The 26,223-nt window shown below is 43.5% G+C and overlaps 1 protein-coding gene across 1 annotated transcript in view; it reads left to right on the forward strand.

Annotated features, from left to right (window-relative positions):
* The window catches only part of LOC144790705 (uncharacterized), a 43,434-nt gene that overhangs the window by 6,024 nt on the left and 11,187 nt on the right, over positions 1 to 26,223 (forward strand). Inside the window, exon 2 of the mRNA XM_078665425.1 lies at positions 16,799 to 21,778. Coding sequence (XP_078521551.1) covers positions 16,799 to 21,778 — 4,980 coding nt within the window. The remainder of the gene's footprint in view (positions 1 to 16,798; positions 21,779 to 26,223) is intronic.

A 26,223-nucleotide genomic window follows, 5' to 3' on the forward strand; every position in this document is an offset into this window, starting at 1 on the left:
CTCCATGCTCCAAATCCAGTCTCTTCTACTGCCACCTTGCCTGCCCAGCTCTGCTATCACTCCTTAAAGCCCCACAAGGGCACTGCACCACTCATCCCCTCAATCCAATGCGGAGAGAAAATCATCTCGCGTGATGTGTTTCTGATTGGTCAGTTCAACACAATTCTTGGCTCCGCCATCTTTGTTTCTCCACAAAGGCTGCACCTCAAATCCTCCACGGCACCTAAATCAGAGCATGTTCAACTTTCTTGTGAATAAAAAGCACATCGCTGTATTTTCCTTCCATCCAGCATTGTGCAATGTTGTTCTTTAAGCTGGATTGGTCATCTTTGTATAAGATAATGTAAGAATTATTTTACACTCCAGCAGAGCCTGGGCAACTCAGGTCTTCACAGCCATAATGTCAGCCACACCCCCCTGGTCACCAATGGCTTGTTGGTTCTTCTGTTATTTAATTGCCTTTTCTTGGTTTAGTGAAAATTCTTTAAGCGGTTTTGGAAATTTAAGGCAAACGCTAGGTTCTGGTGCCAAAGTACATACATGATTACAAATATTTGCACATCCCCTGACACACACAACACCAATCCCAGCCATGTAGAGTTTCACTTTGAAATAAAACAAAGAGCTTGGTGCTTGTAGCAGTTTTGGAAAGGTCAGTGGGAATATGATCTCTGAGGTGTTGCTTTATGCATCCTTTAATCTGATCAGATATGAAGGTTCCTTTGTTTTAGCTGAAATTTGTTTTACATTATTACAAAATCATATGAAAAAAATGTGGACAATTTATTTTAAGAAAATGCAATAGTATAATGACACATTAGGGGGCACATTTACAAGGCATTGCACCACCGAAACGTCACTTTTTGCGACTCTCGTAGGCGCTGTGCCCTGCTCCATATTTACACGGTGGCGCTAAGCCACTTAGCGTGGCTTAACGCTGCCTTGTAAATATGGTCCTGCTCATTGCAGGTTTCTACGGCAGAGGGGCGTGCAATTTGTGTTGCTATGGGCGTTCCCACTCAGCTCCCATAAGTTTTTGACGCTGCTCTAGATTTTCAAGGATCTGTAAATTTGAGGCAGTACCAAAAACGTACCCCTCCCCAGGGGAGGCATAAGAGTGGTGCATCAAGGAGAAACACTTATTTCTCCTTGTTTTTTGCTCTTTCTATATAGAAGGAGCAAAACGTCATTGATGATTGTTTTGTGCAGGAAGGTGTCCTTTCCTGTATATAAACAATCATCCCTGCAATGCCGGCATTCTTGCACCATGATGCAAGGGTGCCTGCACTGGGGCTAGGCTGCATTTTTTGCTCCGGCGTAAGTACAGGAATGCACAGTTTTGTTGTAAATACGCCGCATTCCTGCAAAATGACGCAGCTCGGCACAGCAAGATTGCGCCTCGTGTAAAAGGCATGCGCCTACATGACCTCACATTTGATGACAACAAATGGCAGTGTCAAACTACCCCTGAAACAACATCAGTAAAAGTGTGAGAAGTCTTTAACAGAAGAAAAAACAGTTAGGTGCCAAATGATGTTTAGCTGCAAAACACATTTGGGGCAAAGTAAGCAGGATTTTAGTATTACTTTTAGCAGCAAAACTACCCTTGGGCCAACATCAGCAGTTGTGTGTAGATAAACCTTTAGGAGCCCAGATCACATCGAGCACCAAATATCACATTTAAGTGCAAAATCACTCTTTGTGTAACATCACATGAGTGTGGAAAAACATTTAGGAGCAAAACAAAAAATACAATTAGATCCAAATTCACATTCTGGTTCAAATCACCACTGGTACAAGAGTATCTGGAGACTGAAAACACATTTAGGAACACAAATCACATTTGGAATCAAAAACATATTTAGGTGCAAAATCGTGTTTAGTTGTATAATCACATATTAAAGGTGGGCAAAGGCTCCTTATTTTGAAAGATCAACCATGGCTGCCATGCTCTCTTAAAAAAGGTAAAACAAGAAAATGCGACTAGGAGGGGAAGGGGAGCAACAGTAAAGAGTATGTTGGATGCAGGTAAACGCTAGGACAGGTGAGAGCCAATGAGCAATGGGGGAGTTGGATGGGGAATTCTGAAAATGCAATTAAAAAAAGAGGAGGGATGGCCGGGGAAGCAACAGATGAACCTGGGAAAGCTCTGGGGATGTGTGGGCAGAAGCAGCACATAGGCAAGAGAGCAAGATAACACATGCACCCCCATGGAGTGCTAAAAGAAAAAGAAAACAGTAGTTTCCAGATGTGGAGTCATAGAAGGATAGAATATTGGAAGTCAAAAGTAGGTAAAGAAGCTATTTTCCACAGGAGTAACACACACAGGAAGAAGGAAGTCATTGAATAAGAAGAAAGCAAATGGCATTGACAATAAAGCCAACCAATGATAAAGAGTGGGCTGGCCCAAAGCCCACTCTAAGTACTGGTGTTGTACACAAGAGGTCTTCAACAATAGGCATGTGAAAGCTAACTGTAAGTGAGACCTAATAATGAAAAACAACATAGGACCTAAGTGTGTGGTACTTACTCTCGTCTGATAATGGGTGCAGGGGTAAAGTCAGGTCTACAAAAGCGTCAGAGAGTGGTTTTCCTCTTGGTGAAGTACTGAAAATAAGGGCCTTAGCACTGTACAATTTATTTAGATCATTTCTTATAAACATAGTTGATACATGTCAATATACTCCCACCTTGTTTGATTAAGGTTTTCAAAACTAAAAACACACTGCTTCAAAGTAAATTATGGGATGGAAATACATTTGTTCTGGTGAAGTGATATGAACAATTCTAAAGAATATCCCCCTAGTGCCTGTCAGCAGTGCTTAATTTGAGCTGGTGTTCACTGGTGGGGGCCACCAGCACTTACTTTTGGGGACAGGCACTTATTATCCAGCATCAGATATTTACAGAGTGCAAGGGCTGGAAAAACACACAACTGATTCTGTTAGACTTGTCAGCGGCCTTCAATACCGTGCCCCATGACAAAGTATTGGACAGGATCCAGGCTCTCGGTATTGGAGGCTCAGTTTGCAAGTGGCTTGCCTCCTATCTAAAGGACAGGGTTCAGGAGGTTTGGATTCCTCCTTTTGATGTTGGATTTCCGAGAATCGATGTGGGGGTCCCTCAGGGCTCCATTTTGAGTCCCACATTATTCAATCTTTACATGTCTCCTTTAGCTGTCTTAGCAGACACATATGGAGCAAAAAGTACACTGACGATACTCAGCTCCTTTTCTCTTGTGACAAAGTGAAGAGTTTTGATGGATCCAAGATGAAAACTTGCCTCTCAAAAGTGTTTGCATGGTTAAGATCTAACCACCTTAAATGCAATCCGGAAAAGTCGGAAATTATCTTTTTTGGCACCCAACCGCCAGTCGATTGGAGGCTCTGGTGGCCAAAAGATATGTCGCCACCTCTGGCTGCACAACAAAAGGTAAAGAATTTGGGCGTTTTGATAGATGACCGCTTATCTATGAAAGCTCAAATCCAATCTGTGGTGGGAACGTGCTATGGCATCCTCAGGATGCTGAGGAAGTTCATTCCATTCTTGACCTTAGATCACAGGACATTGGTGGTACAGGCACTGATCACTTCAAGACTGGACTATGAACATACTCTACCTCGGTATTCCAGAATATCTTCTCAAGCGTCCGCAGGTGGCACAAAATGCAGACTCTAGAGCCATTCTCAGGCTTAAAGCTAGAACTCATATGTCCCCCCATCTCAGAGTGCTTCATTGGCTCCCGATGAAGGATAGAATCATCTAGAATTTAAAGCTATGGTGCTATTCTTTAAAGCTTTGCATTGAATGTGGCCTAAGTACCTTTGCAGAAGGATCGCTCACTATCTTATTTCCAGAACTTTAAGATCCTCCTCTATTAACCTAGCCACTGTCCCTAGAATTATTCATGTTCAGGCTGGGGGCTCCTCGTTTGGGTTCCTCGGGTTTCAAGCATGGAATGCGCTGCCCGCTGCACTGAGAGCGGTGACAGAGTTAGCCACTTTCAGGAAACATCTCAAAACTCTGCTCTTTAACCAATATCTGTGAGCTTTCGATCCTCTCTCTCTGATGTCCCTGTTTTCCCCTCTTTTCCTTCCAAATGCAGCTGGTAGGGAGGTCTATTCCAGGGGCCTCTTATGCACTGGTTCAGAAAAGGGGGTGGTGATGAACAGAGTGCCTGAATTAAGCAGACCACTCTTACCCAGTCCAAAGATCAGGGCTTGATCCATCACCGTTTTTTAGCTCACTGCACCATCCCAGCTCAGAACTTGGCTATATGCAAATTAGTCTGTTCCTGTCCCAGTGCATGATGGGAACAGGGCAAACCAAACTACCAAGCCAATTCTTATACTGGGAAGGAAACAAGCTTCCGGGGACCGGTTTCTGCCATTTCAGGCGTCGTCGGCCCGGCTTGCTTGAGCATCACCACCCCCTTTTCTGAATCGTTTTTGGCCACTATAGGTGTGGCAGGGTATACTCAGACATGAGTCCCTTTCTCACTGCTCCATCAGGATTCAAGCAAGCCGGGCCGAAGAGGCTGAAATGCCAGAAACCGGTCCCCGGTAGCTTGTCTCCTTTCTGGTGAAGAATTGGCTTGGTAGTTTGGTCTGCCCTGTTCCCATGATGCACTGGGCCAGGGACAGACCAATTTGCATATAGCCAGGTTCTGAGCTGGGATGGGGCAGTGAGATAAATAACGGTGATGGATCAAGCCCTGATCTTTGGACTGGGTAAGAGTGGTCTGCTTAATTCAGACACTCTGTTCATCACCACCCCCTTTTCTGAATCGTTTTTGGCCACTATAGGTGTGGCAGGGTATACTCAGACATGAGTCCCTTTCTCACTGCTCCATCAGGATTCAAGCAAGCCGGGCCGAAGAGGCTGAAATGCCAGAAACCGGTCCCCGGTAGCTTGTCTCCTTTCTGGTGAAGAATTGGCTTGGTAGTTTGGTCTGCCCTGTTCCCATGATGCACTGGGCCAGGGACAGACCAATTTGCATATAGCCAGGTTCTGAGCTGGGATGGGGCAGTGAGATAAATAACGGTGATGGATCAAGCCCTGATCTTTGGACTGGGTAAGAGTGGTCTGCTTAATTCAGACACTCTGTTCATCACCACCCCCTTTTCTGAATCGTTTTTGGCCACTATAGGTGTGGCAGGGTATACTCAGACATGAGTCCCTTTACTCACTGCTCCATCAGGATTCAAGCAAGCCGGGCTGAAGAGGCTGAAATGCCAGAAACCGGTCCCCGGTAGCTTGTCTCCTTTCTGGTGAAGAATTGGCTTGGTAGTTTGGTCTGCCCTGTTCCCATGATGCACTGGGCCAGGGACAGACCAATTTGCATATAGCCAGGTTCTGAGCTGGGATGGGGCAGTGAGATACATAACGGTGATGGATCAAGCCCTGATCTTTGGACTGGGTAAGAGTGGTCTGCTTAATTCAGACACTCTGTTCATCACCACCCCCTTTTCTGAATCGTTTTTGGCCACTATAGGTGTGGCAGGGTATACTCAGACATGAGTCCCTTTCTCACTGCTCCATCAGGATTCAAGCAAGCCGGGCCGAAGAGGCTGAAATGCCAGAAACCGGTCCCCGGTAGCTTGTCTCCTTTCTGGTGAAGAATTGGCTTGGTAGTTTGGTCTGCCCTGTTCCCATGATGCACTGGGCCAGGGACAGACCAATTTGCATATAGCCAGGTTCTGAGCTGGGATGGGGCAGTGAGATAAATAACGGTGATGGATCAAGCCCTGATCTTTGGACTGGGTAAGAGTGGTCTGCTTAATTCAGACACTCTGTTCATCACCACCCCCTTTTCTGAATCGTTTTTGGCCACTATAGGTGTGGCAGGGTATACTCAGACATGAGTCCCTTTCTCACTGCTCCATCAGGATTCAAGCAAGCCGGGCCGAAGAGGCTGAAATGCCAGAAACCGGTCCCCGGTAGCTTGTCTCCTTTCTGGTGAAGAATTGGCTTGGTAGTTTGGTCTGCCCTGTTCCCATGATGCACTGGGCCAGGGACAGACCAATTTGCATATAGCCAGGTTCTGAGCTGGGATGGGGCAGTGAGATAAATAACGGTGATGGATCAAGCCCTGATCTTTGGACTGGGTAAGAGTGGTCTGCTTAATTCAGACACTCTGTTCATCACCACCCCCTTTTCTGAATCGTTTTTGGCCACTATAGGTGTGGCAGGGTATACTCAGACATGAGTCCCTTTCTCACTGCTCCATCAGGATTCAAGCAAGCCGGGCCGAAGAGGCTGAAATGCCAGAAACCGGTCCCCGGTAGCTTGTCTCCTTTCTGGTGAAGAATTGGCTTGGTAGTTTGGTCTGCCCTGTTCCCATGATGCACTGGGCCAGGGACAGACCAATTTGCATATAGCCAGGTTCTGAGCTGGGATGGGGCAGTGAGATAAATAACGGTGATGGATCAAGCCCTGATATTTGGACTGGGTAAGAGTGGTCTGCTTAATTCAGACACTCTGTTCATCACCACCCCCTTTTCTGAATCGTTTTTGGCCACTATAGGTGTGGCAGGGTATACTCAGACATGAGTCCCTTTCTCACTGCTCCATCAGGATTCAAGCAAGCCGGGCCGAAGAGGCTGAAATGCCAGAAACCGGTCCCCGGTAGCTTGTCTCCTTTCTGGTGAAGAATTGGCTTGGTAGTTTGGTCTGCCCTGTTCCCATGATGCACTGGGCCAGGGACAGACCAATTTGCATATAGCCAGGTTCTGAGCTGGGATGGGGCAGTGAGATAAATAACGGTGATGGATCAAGCCCTGATCTTTGGACTGGGTAAGAGTGGTCTGCTTAATTCAGACACTCTGTTCATCACCACCCCCTTTTCTGAATCGTTTTTGGCCACTATAGGTGTGGCAGGGTATACTCAGACATGAGTCCCTTTCTCACTGCTCCATCAGGATTCAAGCAAGCCGGGCCGAAGAGGCTGAAATGCCAGAAACCGGTCCCCGGTAGCTTGTCTCCTTTCTGGTGAAGAATTGGCTTGGTAGTTTGGTCTGCCCTGTTCCCATGATGCACTGGGCCAGGGACAGACCAATTTGCATATAGCCAGGTTCTGAGCTGGGATGGGGCAGTGAGATAAATAACGGTGATGGATCAAGCCCTGATCTTTGGACTGGGTAAGAGTGGTCTGCTTAATTCAGACACTCTGTTCATCACCACCCCCTTTTCTGAATCTTATGCACTGGGACACTCTTTTGAGTAGCTGTGCACTATAGAAATGCCTTTATTCATGCATCATTCATTCATTCAAGGAGGAAGAGAAAGACAGCAAAAACATCACAAAGAGAGAAGCCAGGAGCCTGCAAGAGTGAGAACAAGAGGCAGAAAGTGCCTGGTAGTGGATTGAAAACCACCAGCCTTGGTATTCGACTCACCAACTTTTAATTGCACCGTTCAGCTGCTTCTGAGTAGAGCTTCGGGTACCGGCACTCTTTCTTTCACAAATTAGGCACTGCCTGTCACTCTCTTCTTGCATTCCTCTTATGCCATCGCGTGCTACCCAACTATCTCTCTGCTACCATTCTACCCTTCCTCCAAAGTCCTGTTCTTCCTCCTCACCCCTGGATTTCTTTCCTCTTTACTAACTTCCGGGAGGCAACATTATGTTCTGTTTTTCAGCACATATATTGGTTCTAGTGGAGTTACACGTTCTCATTTATTCTAATTATTCTTTGCACCCACTACTATTCTACTCTCTTTACCCATATCTCTTTCTCTATTTCCGCTTCTTACCCTCTCACACATTCTCCAACTCCCTTCCTGTTCCATTCTAGTCTCCTCCCTTCCCTTCCTCTATGTTTTTGTTGATCCTCATCACCCTGGCATTAGTCTCCCCTTCCATCTACTTCAAGGGTCACCACTGTGTTCTGATGTGGTGTGACCTTGAATATCCAAGCCACTAAACCGATGGGACAGAATATTGAGGAAAAACATGTGAAAATAAACTTTATCAGGTAAATAATTCCAGTGTTTTTTTTACCTGACTGCACATTTATATACCTATTCAGTATATATAGCTTCAAGGCACACAGATGTGGAGTTAGGAATTGTAAATCTATACTTATGCACTTATCTTTCAATATTCTGTCATCAATATTCTTCTATATTATTGTATTCTTGTTTTCCTGGTCTCAGTATTCAGTGGTACAGTCTTCTGAAGTTGATAGCACAGGTATCAGTTCAGAGATGGTTACGTTGTTTTACCAGCATACACTCCAGCATTGTATCGATGCTAAGCATCTCTGATGTCAGATGTACACCTTGTGGTTTGAGAGCTGCCAAACAGCCGCAATGCTGTCTCAATCACTTGATGCCATCCTCTGTTGGTGTGTGTGTGTGTGAACCCCTGCTGCAGTGGTTTCTCGGTCATTTGGTGCATCCTCCGTTGGTGTTTGTGTGGACCCCTGCTGCAGTGGTGTCTCGGTCACTTGGTGCATCCTCCGTCGGGGTGTGTGTGTGTGTGGACCGCTGCTGCAGTGGTGTCTCGGTCACTTGGTGACATCCTCCGTCGGGGTATGTGTGTGTTTGGACCCCTGCTGCAGTGGTGTCTCGGTCACTTGGTGCATCCTCAGTAGGTGTCTGTGTGGACCCTTGCTGCAGTGGTGTCTTGGTCACTTGGTGACATCCTCCGTCGGGGTGTGTGTGTGTGTGGACCGCTGCCAAACAGCCGCAATGCTGTCTCAATCACTTGATGCCATCCTCTGTTGGTGTGTGTGTGCGTGAACCCCTGCTGCAGTGGTTTCTCGGTCATTTGGTGCATCCTCCGTTGGTGTTTGTGTGGACCGCTGCTGCAGTGGTGTCTCGGTCACTTGGTGCATCCTCCGTCGGGGTGTGTGTGTGTGTGGACCGCTGCTGCAGTGGTGTCTCGGTCACTTGGTGCATCCTCAGTAGGTGTCTGTGTGGACCCTTGCTGCAGTGGTGTCTTGGTCACTTGGTGACATCCTCCGTCGGGGTGTGTGTGTGTGTGTGTGGACCCCTGCTGCAGTGGTATCTCGGTCACTTGGTGACATCCTCCATCTGTGTGTGTCTGTGTGGGCCCCTGCTGCAGTGGTGTCTCGGTCACTTGGTGCCATCCTCCGTTGATGTCTGTGTGGACTCCGGCTGCTGTGGTGTCTGGGCCACCTGTCTCTATAATTCATTGGTATCTGGTTCACCTAGCTCCGCTATACATTGCCGTGTGGTTCGCCTTGCTCTTCAATGCATTAGTGTCGGATGTATGACATTACAACGCATGATTTTACCACGCATGCCTTTACAACGCAGTTTTTACAAAGCATGCCTTTACAACGCATAGCGCTTAGGGGTGCTGGATAGTGAATAGTTTAATTTACTATTCCAACTCCAGTCCCCGTGGATAGTAGGGAAGGTGTTGGATAGTAAATTAAATCTATTCCCTATCCTAGAGCGCCCCCCAGCGCTATGCGTTGTAATGACATGCGTTGTAATAGTTGCGTCGTAAAGGCACTGCGTGGTAAAAGTTGCGTTGTAAAGGATGTTTCCCATTAGGGTCTGATCCACCTAGCTCCATTATCCATTGGTGTCTGAGTCTGCTGGTGCTTCGTGAATTACTTACTGGTTCACCTAGCTCCTCTCTGCATTACTGCTTGGTTCACCTAGTAGGTGATGCATTGGTGATTGGTTAAACTAGCACCTGTGTACATTGGTGTTGGGTTCACTTACCTCCACTATGCATCAGTGTGTGGTTCACCTAGCTAGTGATGCATTGATGATTGGTTCCCCAACTCCTTTGTACATTGGTGTCTGTTTCACCTAGCTCTATTATTCATTGATGTCTGATGCACCTAGTGGAGTGCTCCATTTATATTTATTTATGCAACCAAACATCTATTTGTCCTGCACTGCTGTGGCTCTCTGTTACGAGCAATGTGGAATCCTCACTGACTAGAAAGATACTTTTTGACTGCCTGGCCTGTGACAAAGGGCTCTCTATTCCGTGGCTGCCCTACATAAAATAAAGTCACTGAAAGGGATTGGTGTAAGGTTTGCTGCTTCTCAGTCAGCTATAGGTGTGCTACCCAGCAGAAAGCAAGAACAGACCCTGTTGATGGAAAAATTGCAGGGTTCAGGTTGAATGAGGAATCACAGAAACATAAGATTGGGGTTTACTTCCTTGCTAATTTTGGTGCTGTGTCAACTGATGAATACAACCAGGAGTTGGGTGCGCTTGCTTCTATTTCAATTTAGAGCAGGGACCTTGAAATATTCCCTCGAGGTTTCCAGCACAACTTGAACTCACAAGTTTGCCCGTGCAACAATGTATCTAAGCAAACTATGATCCAATTTACTTTATTCTGTGGGTACTACCAATTATTTATGAGAAAGTATTTTTGTACCTTTTTTAAGGCTAAAAAATTATCATAAATGCCAACAAGTTTTTAGGTTTCTGCAAGAATTAACTGACAATGAAAACTGTTCTTCCGTAAGTTTGTTTCTTAAAGCAGCCGTCCCTTCAATAAGCACTGTGCACTTTGACTAACATCTTGGGGCACATGCATCATTGTAAATTGCATTCGCAAATGGTGCGAATCGCAAAATTCGGCCGTTTGCGAATGCAATTTCAACTTTTGGGATGCATCATCATTTTTGTACTTTTCGCAATTTAAAAAATCGCACAATTGCGATTTCTTAAATTGCAAATGCATTTAAGGAATCTCAAATTGAGATTCCTTAAATGCAATGCATCAAACTTAAAAAATTAGCGATTTCGCTAATAAGGGGAGCAAATTACCATGAAGTTGACCTTTATGGTAATTTGCGAAAACTTTGAAAAATGCACTAAAGTGCATTTTTCAAAGTTCCATTTTACACACACACATACCCTTGGGGCATGTGTGTGTGCAAGATGTACTTATAGGCAGATTTCAGGGGTGCAACAGGGTGACACCCCTGCACCCTTGGAATTGCATTCTGCATTTGCGATTCTCTAATGGAGAATCGCAAATTGAGAATGTCTTCCCATTCATTTCTATGTGCCTCTAGGCCCATAGGAATGAATGGGGAGGTATTCCTTAATTGCGATTCTCAATTAGAGAATCGCAATTAAGGAATTTTAAGAAATCGTTATTTTTTTTAGGGATTTCTTGATGCATTGCAGTTTGCAATTCCTTAATTGCGATTCCTTATTTTTCGCAATTAAGGAATTGCAAAAAGCAATATTAATGCATGTGCCCCCTTGTACTTTTTTTATACTATTGATCCGTACATGCCATGCTTTTACTCAAGTTCTATATGAAACATGTTGTTTGCCGTTGATGTTGATTTCTATGTATTTCGAACTGCTTTTATGGTGGGTCTCCATGCAGAGTAAAGATGCTTTGAATGATTGATTGAAGTGCTGGTGTAAGTGTATAATTATTTAAACTTTTTCTTTATCATTTCTCTGATTTCCCTTCTCATGTTTTAATTGATGTCAGAGCTTGTGTATTATCACTTCCCCCAATAACATGAAACCTGCTAACCAGGTGTCTCTCCTTAGCATTCTCAAAACTTGACAGCTGTGTAACTGCGCCATGTTGCTTTTCCTATACCTGCAGGAAAATGTTCACTGAGCCCCCCGCTTTGCTGCCTTGGAAAGAATGACACCTGCTTGAGGAGAGACTGCTATTGTGATGAGTTCTGCTCGAAAAAGTTTCCACCTGACTGCTGTTCAGACTACAACGCAACCTGCAGCACGGGTAAATTCAACTGCAGAAAGGGCCCGAAGAAGGGATGATTGCCTGGCCAAAGATGTTCTATGGCATGGTCAAAGTGGGCAACTGACCAGGGCCCCCACTTTCCAAGTGGCCCCAACCATCCAAGGTTCCCCCTGGGACACTTAACTTTCCGTCTATTTGACCTCTATCTATTCAATTTCTCTATCTAACCCCTCTCCCTCACTGCCTACCATTACCTCTAACTCTATCGCTCAAAAACAGTGTTATGTTAACTATTTTTGGGATCCTGGGCAAGAGATATTTAAACTGTTTTTGTATGACCACATTCAAATTTAACATATAATTTAGTATTAAATTGAGCAATTAACTTTTGGGTTACAGGAAAATTAGCCCAGTGCTTATGTCCCAGATCACTGGTAGTCCAGCCAGTGTGCAGTATGTCTCCATATGAAATGTCCAAAGGATCTGAGGACACTACAAACTTTAATATAAACAGTCAATGAAAAAGTCCTCTATTTCAGGAAGTTGTCAAATTGCTCCAATTAATTCCCTTGAACCAAATCCAAAATCAAATCAATACAACCATCATATATCGTGACATTGTAGCTTCTTCAGGTCTGTCAAATATATAAAAATAACATTTTAATGCTTCTCCATGATTTCCAAATTCACAATGCACATTGAGATTTCATGACAAAAGCTACATTGTTAGCAATATAAAACAAATTAATTTTCATATGCTAATGTTATGGGAACATAATATATTGTAATGGTATAAAATATTAGTGTGATCCTCCTCAAATCATAACCAAACACCTAAAAGGTAGAGATATTAATAATGATAACACTTCATTATCAAAATCCAAGATGTTGGTTCCCATGATACCTATCAGTTTTCCAAGTATATATATTCTTATAATCAACAAATTATCATTCGCTTACGTTCTTTATCTTCCAATATATACAGAAGTGGCATGTGAGGATGTAATAAAATGTTTTCAATTATTTCATTGATAAAATTGGTATCCAGATAAAGTCTTTCCCAGCTCATAATAAGATCAAAAAATTCTGATAAAATTCCAGCCCAATTGACTTCCAACTAAACACCACCTTGCTATCAGATTGTTAGTGAAAACCTTTTTATTTCAGGCTTTTTTGTGCATGAAACGGATAGAATATTATTAGCTTGTATATACCTCCCTTCCATAACATTATCTTCCAAATTATTACCCTGAATTGTGCCAAACATTTCCCCATGTCCCACCCTCACCTAGATTGCTTCAACTTCTTTGTACAAGAAACTCCTCAATAATTTTCACTCCATTATACAGGAATATAAAAGAACAGTTTAATTGGCCCAGTAAAATAGTCCATAAAGCCAATGTTAAAAGAGCAGCAAACAATATAATTAATCCATACATTTATCAAAGCCCTCTTTTGTTTTCAGCCCATTATACAAATATTTACACTACGAAAATCTAAATGAACAATACAAATTGTTCCACAATTTTAGCCATAGATCCATTATGCAATACTAGGTAGACACTGAAAATGTTGGCTTCTAAAAGTTCATACAAATATCAGCCTTTCAACACATCAATTTAGAAACACAACGCGAGCAAATTATAATTTAAATATATTTAAAATTTTCATTAAAAAAGTACATATCGATATCAATTAAACAATAGCCTCTCTTATACTCCTCTCACTATCTTAATCCCTTTCTAAGTCACATCGGGCCCGATTCACAGACCTAACTTAAGACAAAATCCTAAACATACTACTTTTGGTATTCACAGAAGTTAGGATTTTGTCTTAAGACAAACTTAAGACAGACTTAAGACAAAATCCTAACTTAAGTCTGTCTTAAGTCTGTCTTAAGTTTGTCTTAAGACAAACTTAAGACAAAATCCTAACTTCTGTGAATACCAAAAGTAGTAAGTTTAGGATTTTGTCTTAAGTTAGTTCTGTGAATCGGGCCCAATATTCTTAATCCAATGGTCCCATCTCTATACACTCATATCAACATTTAAATTATCTCTCAATTCATTGGAAGTCAATAACAAATGCCTTTTCTCCCCATGATACAGGATTCTGAAACAATAAAATGTAATCCAATATTATTAGCTGTCACAAAAAATATCCTCAAAAAATATTTTTAATTCTCCAATCAAAAATTCTCCCTTGTCTCAGCTCCTTATCTGACCAAATATCTAATTCTGAGCAATATTCCTGTGTCTCAATTTGACTCGCTTAAAGAAACCGTCCATCTTATTTAAACTAAATTAGATTCAGAACGCCCCTAAAGCCCATGGACTGGCTTCGGAAGTAATTAACCAATACTTACGATTTGCAATGTTTCAACCAGATCCTTCCAAAATTCAAATAGTCCCTTCCTGCACAAATACTATCCTGCCTGCAATACAGGCAACCTTGCAACATGGGGCAAGGCTGCCTGCGTTGGTGCTAGGCAGCAATTTGTACGCCAGTGAAAGAAAATGCCATGCATGTGCCATATAATGTTAAATACAGCGCATTCCTGCCATTTCCCTTTCACGAGGCGCAGACAGGTGGCTTGCTTCACTGCACTGGTTGAATGTTTGATAAACTTGCCCCAAGATGCGTGTTTTCACATTTACTGCCCTAAATATTGTCTCCTTTCGCAACAATGGATCTATCAATTCACTCTACGTATGTGTCTGAGATAAGTTACCACCCGTGGCCTTCTTTGTTCTCAGGTTAATATCCTTAATTCACTGCAGCCCATGATGATGACCTCTTAACACCATTTCCTTTAGTAATTTATATTACTGTTGAATCTTCTCCCAGGTGTCCCTACCATCCAATTGTCCTGAAGAGAACCCCATATTTCAAACAAGTTTGAAACATCATAGACACTCTAGCACACTGATTTATACGGTCCTAAATTAATTTCCTTTATACAGACTTAATATATGTGTGCTTCAGGAAACATATACATGAAATGTTTGTTTGTATATAATCATGATACATACACTTAAATGTGTGTTCCCATATCAGGACGTAGCGCCCATTTGTCGTCTTGTCTGTTTTGTGTACATTGTATATGGTACAGATACTTTCTGTGATTTGTAAATAACCTATGTGTATTTGCACTTACCTTGTGCTTTAATTAAATCACTCATAGGGGTCTTGAGTGGTTTTGTTTTTCACATTAAGGGGGTCATTAGGATGGCGGATTTCCTGCATACTCCGGGCCGGCGGAAGCCACCGCCGGCCCGGAGTATGCGGGAAATCCGCCGAGGAGGCCTGAAAGACCCACCGCCAAATCAGGATGGCTGGTGGGTCTCCCAATCCGTCCGCCGCTTTTCCACCGTGGTCGGAAGGCGACCACGGCGGAAAAGCAATAACATGGCTGGCGGTGTCTATCAGACACCGCCAGCCATATTAGGATGCAGGGTGAGTCATGCTTTTCCGCGGCGGCTTTTCCGCCGTGGAAAAGCATACGGACAGTCACTTTGGGGGCCCGTTGCGGGCCCCCTGGGTGAAGGTTGCGTGGGGGGTGCACATGGGGGGTACCTATGGTACCCCCCTGCCCTTGCGTGCACGAAGCGGCAGGCACCACGCGGTGCCTGCCGCTTTGTGCATGCAAATGCACACCTTTCGTTTTTTGCATTGCGGCGGATGCTGCTTCAAGCAGCATCCGCCGCAATGTAAAACATACAGGATGTGACCGCCAGGGTGGCGGTCACATCCTACTTGCTATGGAGGGACCGCCGCTGCCCATGCGGACGGTCCCTCAAACTCAGGGGTGGCGGACGGACGCAAGTCCGTCCGCCATCCTAATGACCCCCTAAATGTTAGCTTAGATTTTGTATTCCCTTATCGAAGAAGTTAAACATATCAGATCCAGGTGAACCATTCATTGTTCTATTTATACAACTTTCACATTAGGCTGCTCTTATCTATGGATCTTAGCATTTAATTTTTTTAATCACATCTTTTGTGAGTATTATTTTGTGAAGCTTCCACTGCTGTGGTGGATTTCAGGTTTTCTTGCAAGCTAACATATAAGAAGGTGAATATTCTGTGTAGCATACATTGTGAAGACAATCTTTCATAGAAAATCAGGTCAAATTTAGGGTACAAAAGCAGATAACACCCGTGGCAATCACTGAATTTGTACGCTATTTTGCCCTGAGTCTCTAAAGGGGAACTCACTTGCTTCTGCATTCACTCACTTAAATGTGTGTTCCCATATCAGGACGTAGCGCCCATTTGTCGTCTTGTCTGTTTTGTGTACATTGTATATGGTACAGATACTTTCTGTGATTTGTAAATAACCTATGTGTATTTGCACTTACCTTGTGCTTTAATTAAATCACTCATAGGGGTCTTGAGTGGTTTTGTTTTTCACATTAAATGTTAGCTTAGATTTTGTATTCCCTTATCGAAGAAGTTAAACATATCAGATCCAGGTGAACCATTCATTGTTCTATTTATACAACTTTCACATTAGGCTGCTCTTATCTATGGATCTTAGCATTTAATTTTTTTAATCACATCTTTTGTGAGTATTATTTTGTGAAGCTTCCACTGCTGTGGTGGATTTCAGGTTTTCTTGCAAGCTAACATATAAGAAGGTGAATATTCTGTGTAGCATACATTGTGAAGACAATCTTTCATAGAAAATCAGGTCAAATTTAGGGTACAAAAGCAGATAACACCCGTGGCAATCACTGAATTTGTACGCTATTTTGCCCTGAGTCTCTAAAGGGGAACTCACTTGCTTCTGCATTCACTCACACATACATTCATTCACAAGTTTAGGCACTCAGGCATTCAGTAATCTTCACATCAGTCTATTAACCTCTTCCCTGAGGGAGAAACGTCCTTACATAAACATATGTGGATATGCAGTGTTCACCGTGGATTAGAATCCCTTCCTACACAACACACTGATTACACTGCACTTCTACTCTCTGTGTTACTTGGGGGAGATGTGTCTAGCTGGCTTTCCAAAGCTGACTGTGTCCATATGTCTTAAACTTTAGGGTAGTGGTGGGCTTATCACTATATATAGTGAATGACTTGGATATTTCTGATTTTTTGTTTTCTCCAAGTGAGGACGACGCAGACATCCACAACAGCAACCACCAGGATTTCTACAAATGGAACAACTAGAGGAATAACACCAACAACTGAAAACTACCGCTCAGCAACAGCACGCACAGCCAACACAGAAACATCCAAACCCAGCACAGTTAACACTACCACTGCTGCAAGAATAACAACTTTAGGGCAAAGCACGGGAAGTGGCGTAGCATTAGGAACATTGACTCAAGTGAAGAGTGGCTCCACCAACAAAGACATCACAATAAATTCTAGCCTCAGTCCGGAGATAGTGAGTACAGCTACAATTACTACACAAGCTATTACAGCAGCAAGCACACCCATAGAAGGACATACCACAGGGAGTAGCCTGGCACTGGGAACATTGACTCAAGTGGAGAGCGGATCCACCAGCAAAGGCATCACAGCAAATTCTAGCCTCGGCCCGGGGATAGTGAGTACAGTTACAATCACTACACATGCTCTTACAACAGCAAGCACAACCATAGGAGAACATACCACAGGGAATAACCTGGCACTGGGAACATTGACTCAAGTGGAGAGCGGATCCACCAGCAAAGGCATCACAACAAATTCTAGCCTCAGCATGGAGATAGTGAGTACAGCTCCAATCACTACACGTGCTATTACAGCAGCAAGCACAACCATAGGAGGACATACCACAGGGAGTAAACAGGCACTAGGAACTTTGAGTCAAGTGGAGAGCAGTTCCACCAGCAAAGGCATCTCAACAAATTCTAGCCTCAGTAAGGAGATAGTGAGCACAGAAGCAATCACTATACATAACATTACAGCAGCAGGCACAACCATAGGAGGACATACCATAGGGAGTAACCAGGCACTAGGAACTTTGAGTCAAGTAGAGAACAGTTCCACCAGCAAAGGCATCTCAACAAATTCTAGCCTCAGCACGGAGATAGTGAGTACAGCTGCAATCACTACACGTGCTATTACAGCAGCAAGCACAACCATAGGAGGACATACCACAGGGAGTAAACAGGCACTAGGAACTTTGAGTCAAGTGGAGAGCAGTTCCACCAGCAAAGGCATCTCAACAAATTCTAGCCTCAATAAGGAGATAGTGAGCACAGAAGCAATCACTATACATAACATTACAGCAGCAGGCACAACCATAGGAGGACATACCATAGGGAGTAACCAGGCACTAGGAACTTTGAGTCAAGTGGAGAGCAGTTCCACCAGCAAAGGCATCTCAACAAATTCTAGCCTCAGCACGGAGATAGTGAGTACAGCTGCAATCACTACACGTGCTATTACAGCAACAAGCACAACCATAGGAGGACATACCACCGGGAGTAACCAGGCACTAGGAACTTTGAGTCAAGTGGCAAGCAGTTCCACCAGCAAAGGCATCTCAACAAATTCTAGCCTCAGTAAGGAGATAGTGAGCACAGAAGCAATCACTATACATAACATTACAGCAGCAGGCACAACCATAGGAGGACATACCATAGGGAGTAACCAGACACTAGGAACTTTGAGTCAAGTAGAGAACAGTTCCACCAGCAAAGGCATCTCAACAAATTCTAGCCTCAGCACGGAGATAGTGAGTACAGCTGCAATCACTACACGTGCTATTACAGCAGCAAGCACAACCATAGGAGGACATACCACAGGGAGTAAACAGGCACTAGGAACTTTGAGTCAAGTGGAGAGCAGTTCCACCAGCAAAGGCATCTCAACAAATTCTAGCCTCAATAAGGAGATAGTGAGCACAGAAGCAATCACTATACATAACATTACAGCAGCAGGCACAACCATAGGAGGACATACCATAGGGAGTAACCAGGCACTAGGAACTTTGAGTCAAGTGGAGAGCAGTTCCACCAGCAAAGGCATCTCAACAAATTCTAGCCTCAGCACGGAGATAGTGAGTACAGCTGCAATCACTACACGTGCTATTACAGCAACAAGCACAACCATAGGAGGACATACCACCGGGAGTAACCAGGCACTAGGAACTTTGAGTCAAGTGGCAAGCAGTTCCACCAGCAAAGGCATCTCAACAAATTCTAGCCTCAGTAAGGAGATAGTGAGCACAGAAGCAATCGCTATACATAACATTACAGCAGCAGGCACAACCATAGGAGGACATACCACAGACAGCAAATTTGCCACAGGAACAATGACTCAAGTGAAGGATGGCTCCACCAGCACTGACTTCACAATAATTGCCAGCATTGGCATGGAGACAGAGAACACAACTGCAATGGCTACTGGTAATGTTATAGCAGCAAACACATCACCAGGAGGATCCACCACAAAACAAATCCCAGGGATTTCGAAAAGTACTTGGAGTGGTCTGACAGCAACATCGACTCCAATAAAGGTTGGGTCCACCAACAGTGGCTTCAGTACAAATTCTAACATTAGCATGGAAACAGCTAGCACAACTGCAATTGTGATAAGTAACATTACAGCAGCAAGTGCACCACCAAGTGAATCCACTACAGGGCGAAGTTGGGTTAGTTTAAAAAGCACATGGAGCAGTTTGGCAGCAGTTCCATCGACACATGTGAAGGATGGATCTTTTAGTAATGGCTTCACAGGGAGTTCTGATGTTAGCATGAATAAGGTGACCTCATCTGTAATTGCATTAGCCAGCAATACACCAGCAAGCACAGCAAATTCTCTTATCATGGAGGCAGCAAGAACAACTGCAGCTGTGATAAATACCACCACTACAGCCAGCACAACAGGTAGAGGATCCATCACAGGGAGTAGCATTGGAGCAGGAAATGTGACTCAAAAGAAAGACACATCCACTATCAAGGACATCACCAGAAATTTCAGCCTCAACACGGAGACAGGGGACATAAGTCCATTCGCTACAGATGGCATTACAGTAGCAAGTACAGTGGGAGGAAAAACCACCACAGGGCAAAACTGGGAAGCTTTAAAAAGCACAGGAAGCAGCCTGGCAGTAGGAACTTCAACTCAAGAGAAGGGTGGAGTCTCCAACATTGTATTCACAAAAGATTCTGGCCCTGACATGGTGACCGCAATCACAACTGGAGAAGCTATGGTCAGTTTTACAGCATCAGCAACTAAAACTAGAGAAGCCACACCAGAGCAAAACTTAGATGCAAAAACATTGACTCAAGTGAGGAGTGTATCTATAAGCAATGGTCTCACAACAAAATCTCGTCTCAGCGGAGAGACAGGGACCTCAGCCGTATTCATGATAAACACCGGGACTACAGCAATCACGCAAGCAAGGGAATCTTCAACAGGACAACGCTGGGAGAGTTTAAAAAGCACAGACATGGGCACATCAGAAGGAATATTGTCTCAAGCGAAGGACACCTCCAGCAGTGTTGGCTACACAATAGAATTTGGCAATTTAAAGCCACCTATAAGTAGTGAGATTACAACTCCAAGAGCACCACATTCTACTGCTTTTATCCAGATCAGTACTGGCAGCCTCATTAAAGGCATCACTGCTCCAAGTTCTAGTACAGAGGTATTGACTCCGACCATTGTGAATGACTATCCAAGCATCCACCCATCTGAACGTGTAGTTATCAAAGCTTTTGACCCCATTGCTGTGACAGAGCATGGCTCAGACACTCTCATAAACAATACCATATCAGCAAGAACCACAGCACTAGTAAACAGAACTTCTGAGAAAGAAACACTTTTGAGTAATCAAACGTATAAAAGTGTGACCACAACCTCAGAGGGTGGGACTTCCATGGTAGAGATCAGGACAGAAACCCCTAAACAGAGCATAACCTCTCAAAGTACAAAAGCAAAAGATGACGGAAGAACATACCCTGTCACAGAAACCATCTCAAGTAACACATCTATTGAGACCACAACACACAGAGCAGAACCCCTTATACCTCTACAACAAACCATCTCACAAACCAATGCAGTCAAAACTAATTGGGAGAATACAACCAGGGCACAGGACGATAGTATTTCAGTGAAGGTATTCTCAAAAACCAGTGAGGACATCACTGCTATCAAAAGCAGTACATCAACATACTCCATCATCAGTACTCAAGTAAAGGTCACCTCTGAAAATCCTGTCAACCCCAGGACAACTGAAAGTATAACTGCAGGGACCACCTTCAGTCCTGCACAAGTCATTTCAGACAGCACTGCCTTAGAAAACACATCTGCAAATGATCATGTAATCTATACTGCCTTGAAGACTAGCTCAGAGGATAAAATAAGCACAAATGCTTCTCAGTTCGCACCAGCAACGACCAACCTCAATGCCTCAGCACCAACTGGCTCAAGCAATGTCACAATTGTGAAAGCTTCTAACATTACAACTATAAAAGACAGCATCAGCATGATAGCAGACCCTATTGTAGGGAGTACTGTAAATATAGAAACTTTCAAAAGCACAAGTACAAAAGGCATCATGGTGCAGACCACCTCAAGGAAACCTGTGGCCACCACTACTCCTAAAAGTATCACCACAATAGCAAATAACATCCTCCCGCCGGATTTTCTCAACAGCAGATCCTTTGAGAACCCAAATACACAAGATATCAAGGCAAATACTACAAGCCCTACCAGCTCAGAAGGACTCCCAAACACCGTAGGTTCAGAAACCATGTCTTCAAGAGTAACAAACAGCACTGTACAGCAGCTAAGTCAAAACAATATTATAAAAAATACAACAGCCAACATCACAACTCCCTTAGGACAGGCCAGTGGGAGTACCTCTGAATCCATCAATAATGGTAAAAGCATGGTTACATCAACCAACACACCTGCCTTCAAGCAGGTCAGCTTGGAAAACCAAGTAGGTAATAATAAGACTCCTGAAACCACAATTACAAGAGTTGTCATAACCTCAAGAAGCAGCCTGACTGGTGACACCACCACAGTGAGAAAAGGAAGTACTACAACGGGGCCAACAGCCACACAAAGAGCCCCTTCTGATGTCACCTCAGCTGGCAGAACTTCAAATCCTTCTACCCCTGGCACAGGTAACAGTGATTGTTTGTTAGATTATTCCTACAATTATTGCAATCTCAAATGAGAATTATAGTGCAGCAAAAATACAGAGTTGCTGAAAGACACAAGTTGATCGGGAGTGTTGAAAAATGAATTGTGGTTTGCACAGGTTCAGGTCTATATGCTCCTTCAGATCATAGGTTTCTGGGAAACTTAATTTGGCAACAGAGGGCCTAGGGAAAGGATGTAAGAGTTACCTTTTGTAAAGCCCTGGGACAGTGCATGGCCAATCACCCGCTGACCTATAATACTCGGAACTCTCTGTCATTAGGACGTGTAACTAAGAAGTTATTGATACAGGTAGCCGAGCCAGAAGCAGCCTGATGGACCCCGTGGGATTGCAGTACAAGGGGCAGTGTGTAAAGTAATAAGGCTTTTTTCTTTTGTCCAGGTCCATTGATTTTCTCATCTTCCAAAGAACAAATTACATAGCAGTTAGTAATATATAGATTAATCACATTAATCAAAAATCTTAATTGACTGTGTTATAACGAGCAGCATGTGCAAACTAAGTACATGAACATAGAATGAGCAGTAATCCATCAAGCATGATGAATGCCCTTTACGTCATAGCAAATAAAGATGCAAGATAGAAAAGTGGAAACAGTAGCCAATGACCAACAGAGGTACAGATATGAAACTTTAGAAACATCTGACAATGACCTCCTGAAGTAGCAGATTAGGATCAATAGAAATAAAATGATCAACCAGGGTCAGCCGGCAAGGACTGCCAGCAGCAACAGGTAAGGTCCATCAATACAAGCAAACAATGACCATTAGATGCAGCAGTAAATGAATGCTGGAGAGAACAGATTAGAACTACTAGTACTATGGCCCAGGATTACCAGAAATAGCAGGCAAGGTCTGTCAGATGAAGCAGAAATGTTTTCCAGAAGCAGCAAATAAAGACTGTCAATACCAACAGAAGATTACCTCCAGAAGTAATACAGTAAAAACAACAGACAATGACCACTAGATGAGGCAGCCATAGAAGGCTGATGAAGCAGGGTTTATGGACTGTCAGAAACTGCAGACAAGGACCAACAGAAGCAGCAGAAAAGGACCACTAGACATAGTGGAGAAAAGACTTGCAGAAGCAAACAGCAAAGACTGTTAGAAGTAGCAGATAAGAATCCCCAAAAATAGCAATGAACACTAGAAGAATCAGACAAGAACCACTACTAGAAGCAGCAGAAAAGGACCACCAGAAATAGCAGCCAAAGGCTTCCAGATGCATAGGATAAGTGACAGCAGCAAATAAGTACCAAAAGAAACAACAGACAATGGCCATTAGAAGCAGCAGCTAAGGTAAGCCAGAAGCAACAGATAAGAAACAAAAACAAATAATGACTGCAAAAACAGCGGGGAAGACTGTCCGAAGAAGCAGATAAGCATATCTAGAAGCAGTAGACAAGTATAGCCAGACACAGCAGGCAATGACCATCAACAGTAGCGGATAAGTATCATCAACAACTGCAGGTAAGGATGGAGGAAGGAGCAGATATGGAGTGTCAGAAGCAGTACATAATAATACTCTTTAACAACAAAAATTGACCTCCAGAAGCGGCAGATAAGGTACTTTCGCAGCAGCAGACAATGACCACCAGAAGAAGCAGGTAAGGCTGGCTGACAGAAATTGCACAATGAGCAACAGAAGGAGCATTAAATGACTTCCAGAAATAAAAGACAAAGGTTATATGCAGAAGACAAGGGCTGTTAGAAGCAACAAATAAGTACTACAAAAATAGCAGACAAAGACTACTAGAAGCACCACCTGAAAGAAGCAGGGAAGGCTCACCATACACATCAGGCAGTAATTGTCAGAAACAGAAGATAAGTGCTACCAGAAACAGTAGGTATAGGCCCCCTGAAGAAGCACATAAGGACCACCAGCTACTGTTGCTCCCACTTGGAGGGAGCAGCTATATATGCTCCCAGGCGGGAGCAATATGTGTTCTGTGTCCCTACCCACTTGAGTGAGGGCAGGAAAGCAAAGTCAGCAGAAGCATCCTTAAATCTCCTGCCAGCTTAGGGCAGACTTGCCTTCCCTTCCTGCACTACTGAAAGCAGGCAAGGTGGGTTTGCTCCTGTTTAGTGGGAGATTTCTAAATGCTTCCGCCAAGCATGAGCAAAGACGTGATTTCTTGCCTGCACTAGTGAGGGCAGGGAAAATAATGTGTGTTGAGGGTGGGCTCCCCAGGATAGAGCAGTATAGCCGACCCCGGAGAATGGGGTCCCCAGGGTATTTAAAGCCTTTTAAACTTTGTTTCGGTCTGAGGGGATGGATTCCAAGGGACCTACAGTGGCTCATGGAGGGAGGCTGCGTGCCCCCCCTTTTTAACTATTTGGCCCTGGGGGGTGGTGTCTCCAAGGTCTTTAATGATTCAAGAGGGAGGTCGTGCAGTCCCCTTTCCTTTGTTGAGTTTTTTGCCTCTATCCCTTGGGACTCCTGCAGGATCACAGCAAAAATTGGCAATTTTTATATAGGCCCTAGGTGGCTACCTCTGGGTGCCCAAGCCCTACTGGGCCTAGGAGAGCAATGTACCTGTATTCTGCCCCTTTATATATATATTTTTTAACGAGTCAATCAGAGCTCTTGCTCCCACAGGAGTCTGACTCTACCAGGAGCAAATTGATCCATGGGTAAAAAAAACTCTCTATGCCAATTTTTTTAAATTGGGGTTGAGGGACTCAGATATACAAAATATTTGGACCTTAATTACTCAAAACCTACTTAACAGATTTACAGCAAATCACAGAAAACATGCTTTCCAGACCAAGATCTAGGTTCCTGCCAAATGTGGTGTAATTTAATTCAGCAGTGTTTTCAGTACAGCTGTCTAAAAAAACGTCTACGGAAAATGGATGGGGATTTTGTGTTTTGGGACCCCCCCTTTTTTTCTTGGCCTCCACTTGACATATCATTCCGAAACCTTCCATGTGCAAACTAGTCAAAATGTGGCACTTTTTGGGTAATTTTCGTAGTCAAACAGCACTAGAGTTTTTGCCAACACAAAAAAGGGTTTTACTATGGAAACAAGATCCTAACTATAACTACCCGGTTGCGATCGCCACTGGGTAATATATATGCTATTCCGACATCTGCATTGAATCTGACTGCCTGTACTATCATGAAAAAGTACTGACTCGAAACAAAGATATGCATTTGTATGATGATGGTGGTCGTGAATTGTTTTATTTAATAGCATAGCAGACCTCACGTTTTTTGCCTCTTAACATGAGCCTTGAACTTGGTTAGTCGCCATACTAGAAATGTCACAGTACCAGGTGCAACAAGGTTCAGCAACAAACAGTGAAATAGACTGTTTCATAGTCCTCATTACTCTTTTTTCAGGAGCAAGTACATTTTGTAAAGTTAGGACTCCTACGTTTAGGACTCCTGAATGCCTTCTGTGAATACCGAAAGTCTTAAAGATAGGATTTTTCTCAGTTTAGGAGTCCTAAAGTTAGGAGTCCTAACTTTACTACTCCTAAACTGAGAAAAATCCTAAGTTTAAGACTTTCGGTATTCATAGAAGGCATTTAAGAGTCCTAAAGTTAGGACTCCTAACTTCTGTGAATACCGAAATGAGTAAGTGACTTCTGTGAATACCAAAATGAGTAAGTGCCTTCAGTGAATACCAAAATGGTAGTAAGTTTAGGATTTTGTCTTAAGTTAGTTCCGTGAATCGGGCCCAAAAAGAAGAAAATACCAACAAAATAATTTTTAAATTCACCTCAGTCTCAAGCACTCGTAGGCATCGATATATTTGGCATATACAACAGTGAAAAATCAGTCATACGCCAGATTAAAATATATTGTGGTAGTATAACTCTGTAAAAATTGTACAACTAAAATCACCCAACTAACAACCTGGGGACTTCAAATCGGAAATTTGGAAGCAAATTCATTCCTGCTGTATATGTCTTAAGTTAAATGTGAAATTTCACATTATCGAAGATAATATTGAAGGAGAGTCCTGATTTTACTAACAACAGTGGCAATTAAGCAGCCTCTTTACTTGTTTTTTTTTGTGCTTAAAAGAATACAACAACTCCCATAATGCTGCTCCCTTGGGCTAGGGTGACCAGGCGTCCCGGATTGGCCAGGACAGTCCCCGTTTTTCACCAGCTGTCCGGGCAGATTTCAAGAAATTTAGCTCACGTCCCGGTTTTTGGAGAGGGTCGACTAAAAACTGGGCAGGTTTTTTTTATGTTTTACAAAGTGGGGATAGTTAGCAGTTGTTCCAAGTAAGCAATTTAATTCACAGGCAAGCTACTGGGTTTAAAAATTGCATTGTATGTATGTTCTACTGCCTGTTTTGTAACTCTCTGCTGGGGAGTGCTGTCATTCTGTGCGCTCACTTGACGTAAATTTATAGTCCTCCTTTTATTTTAGTGAAATGTCCCAGTTTTT

Source organism: Lissotriton helveticus, chromosome 11 (genome assembly GCF_964261635.1).
Source record: "Lissotriton helveticus chromosome 11, aLisHel1.1, whole genome shotgun sequence".
Lineage (NCBI taxonomy): Eukaryota > Metazoa > Chordata > Amphibia > Caudata > Salamandridae > Lissotriton > Lissotriton helveticus.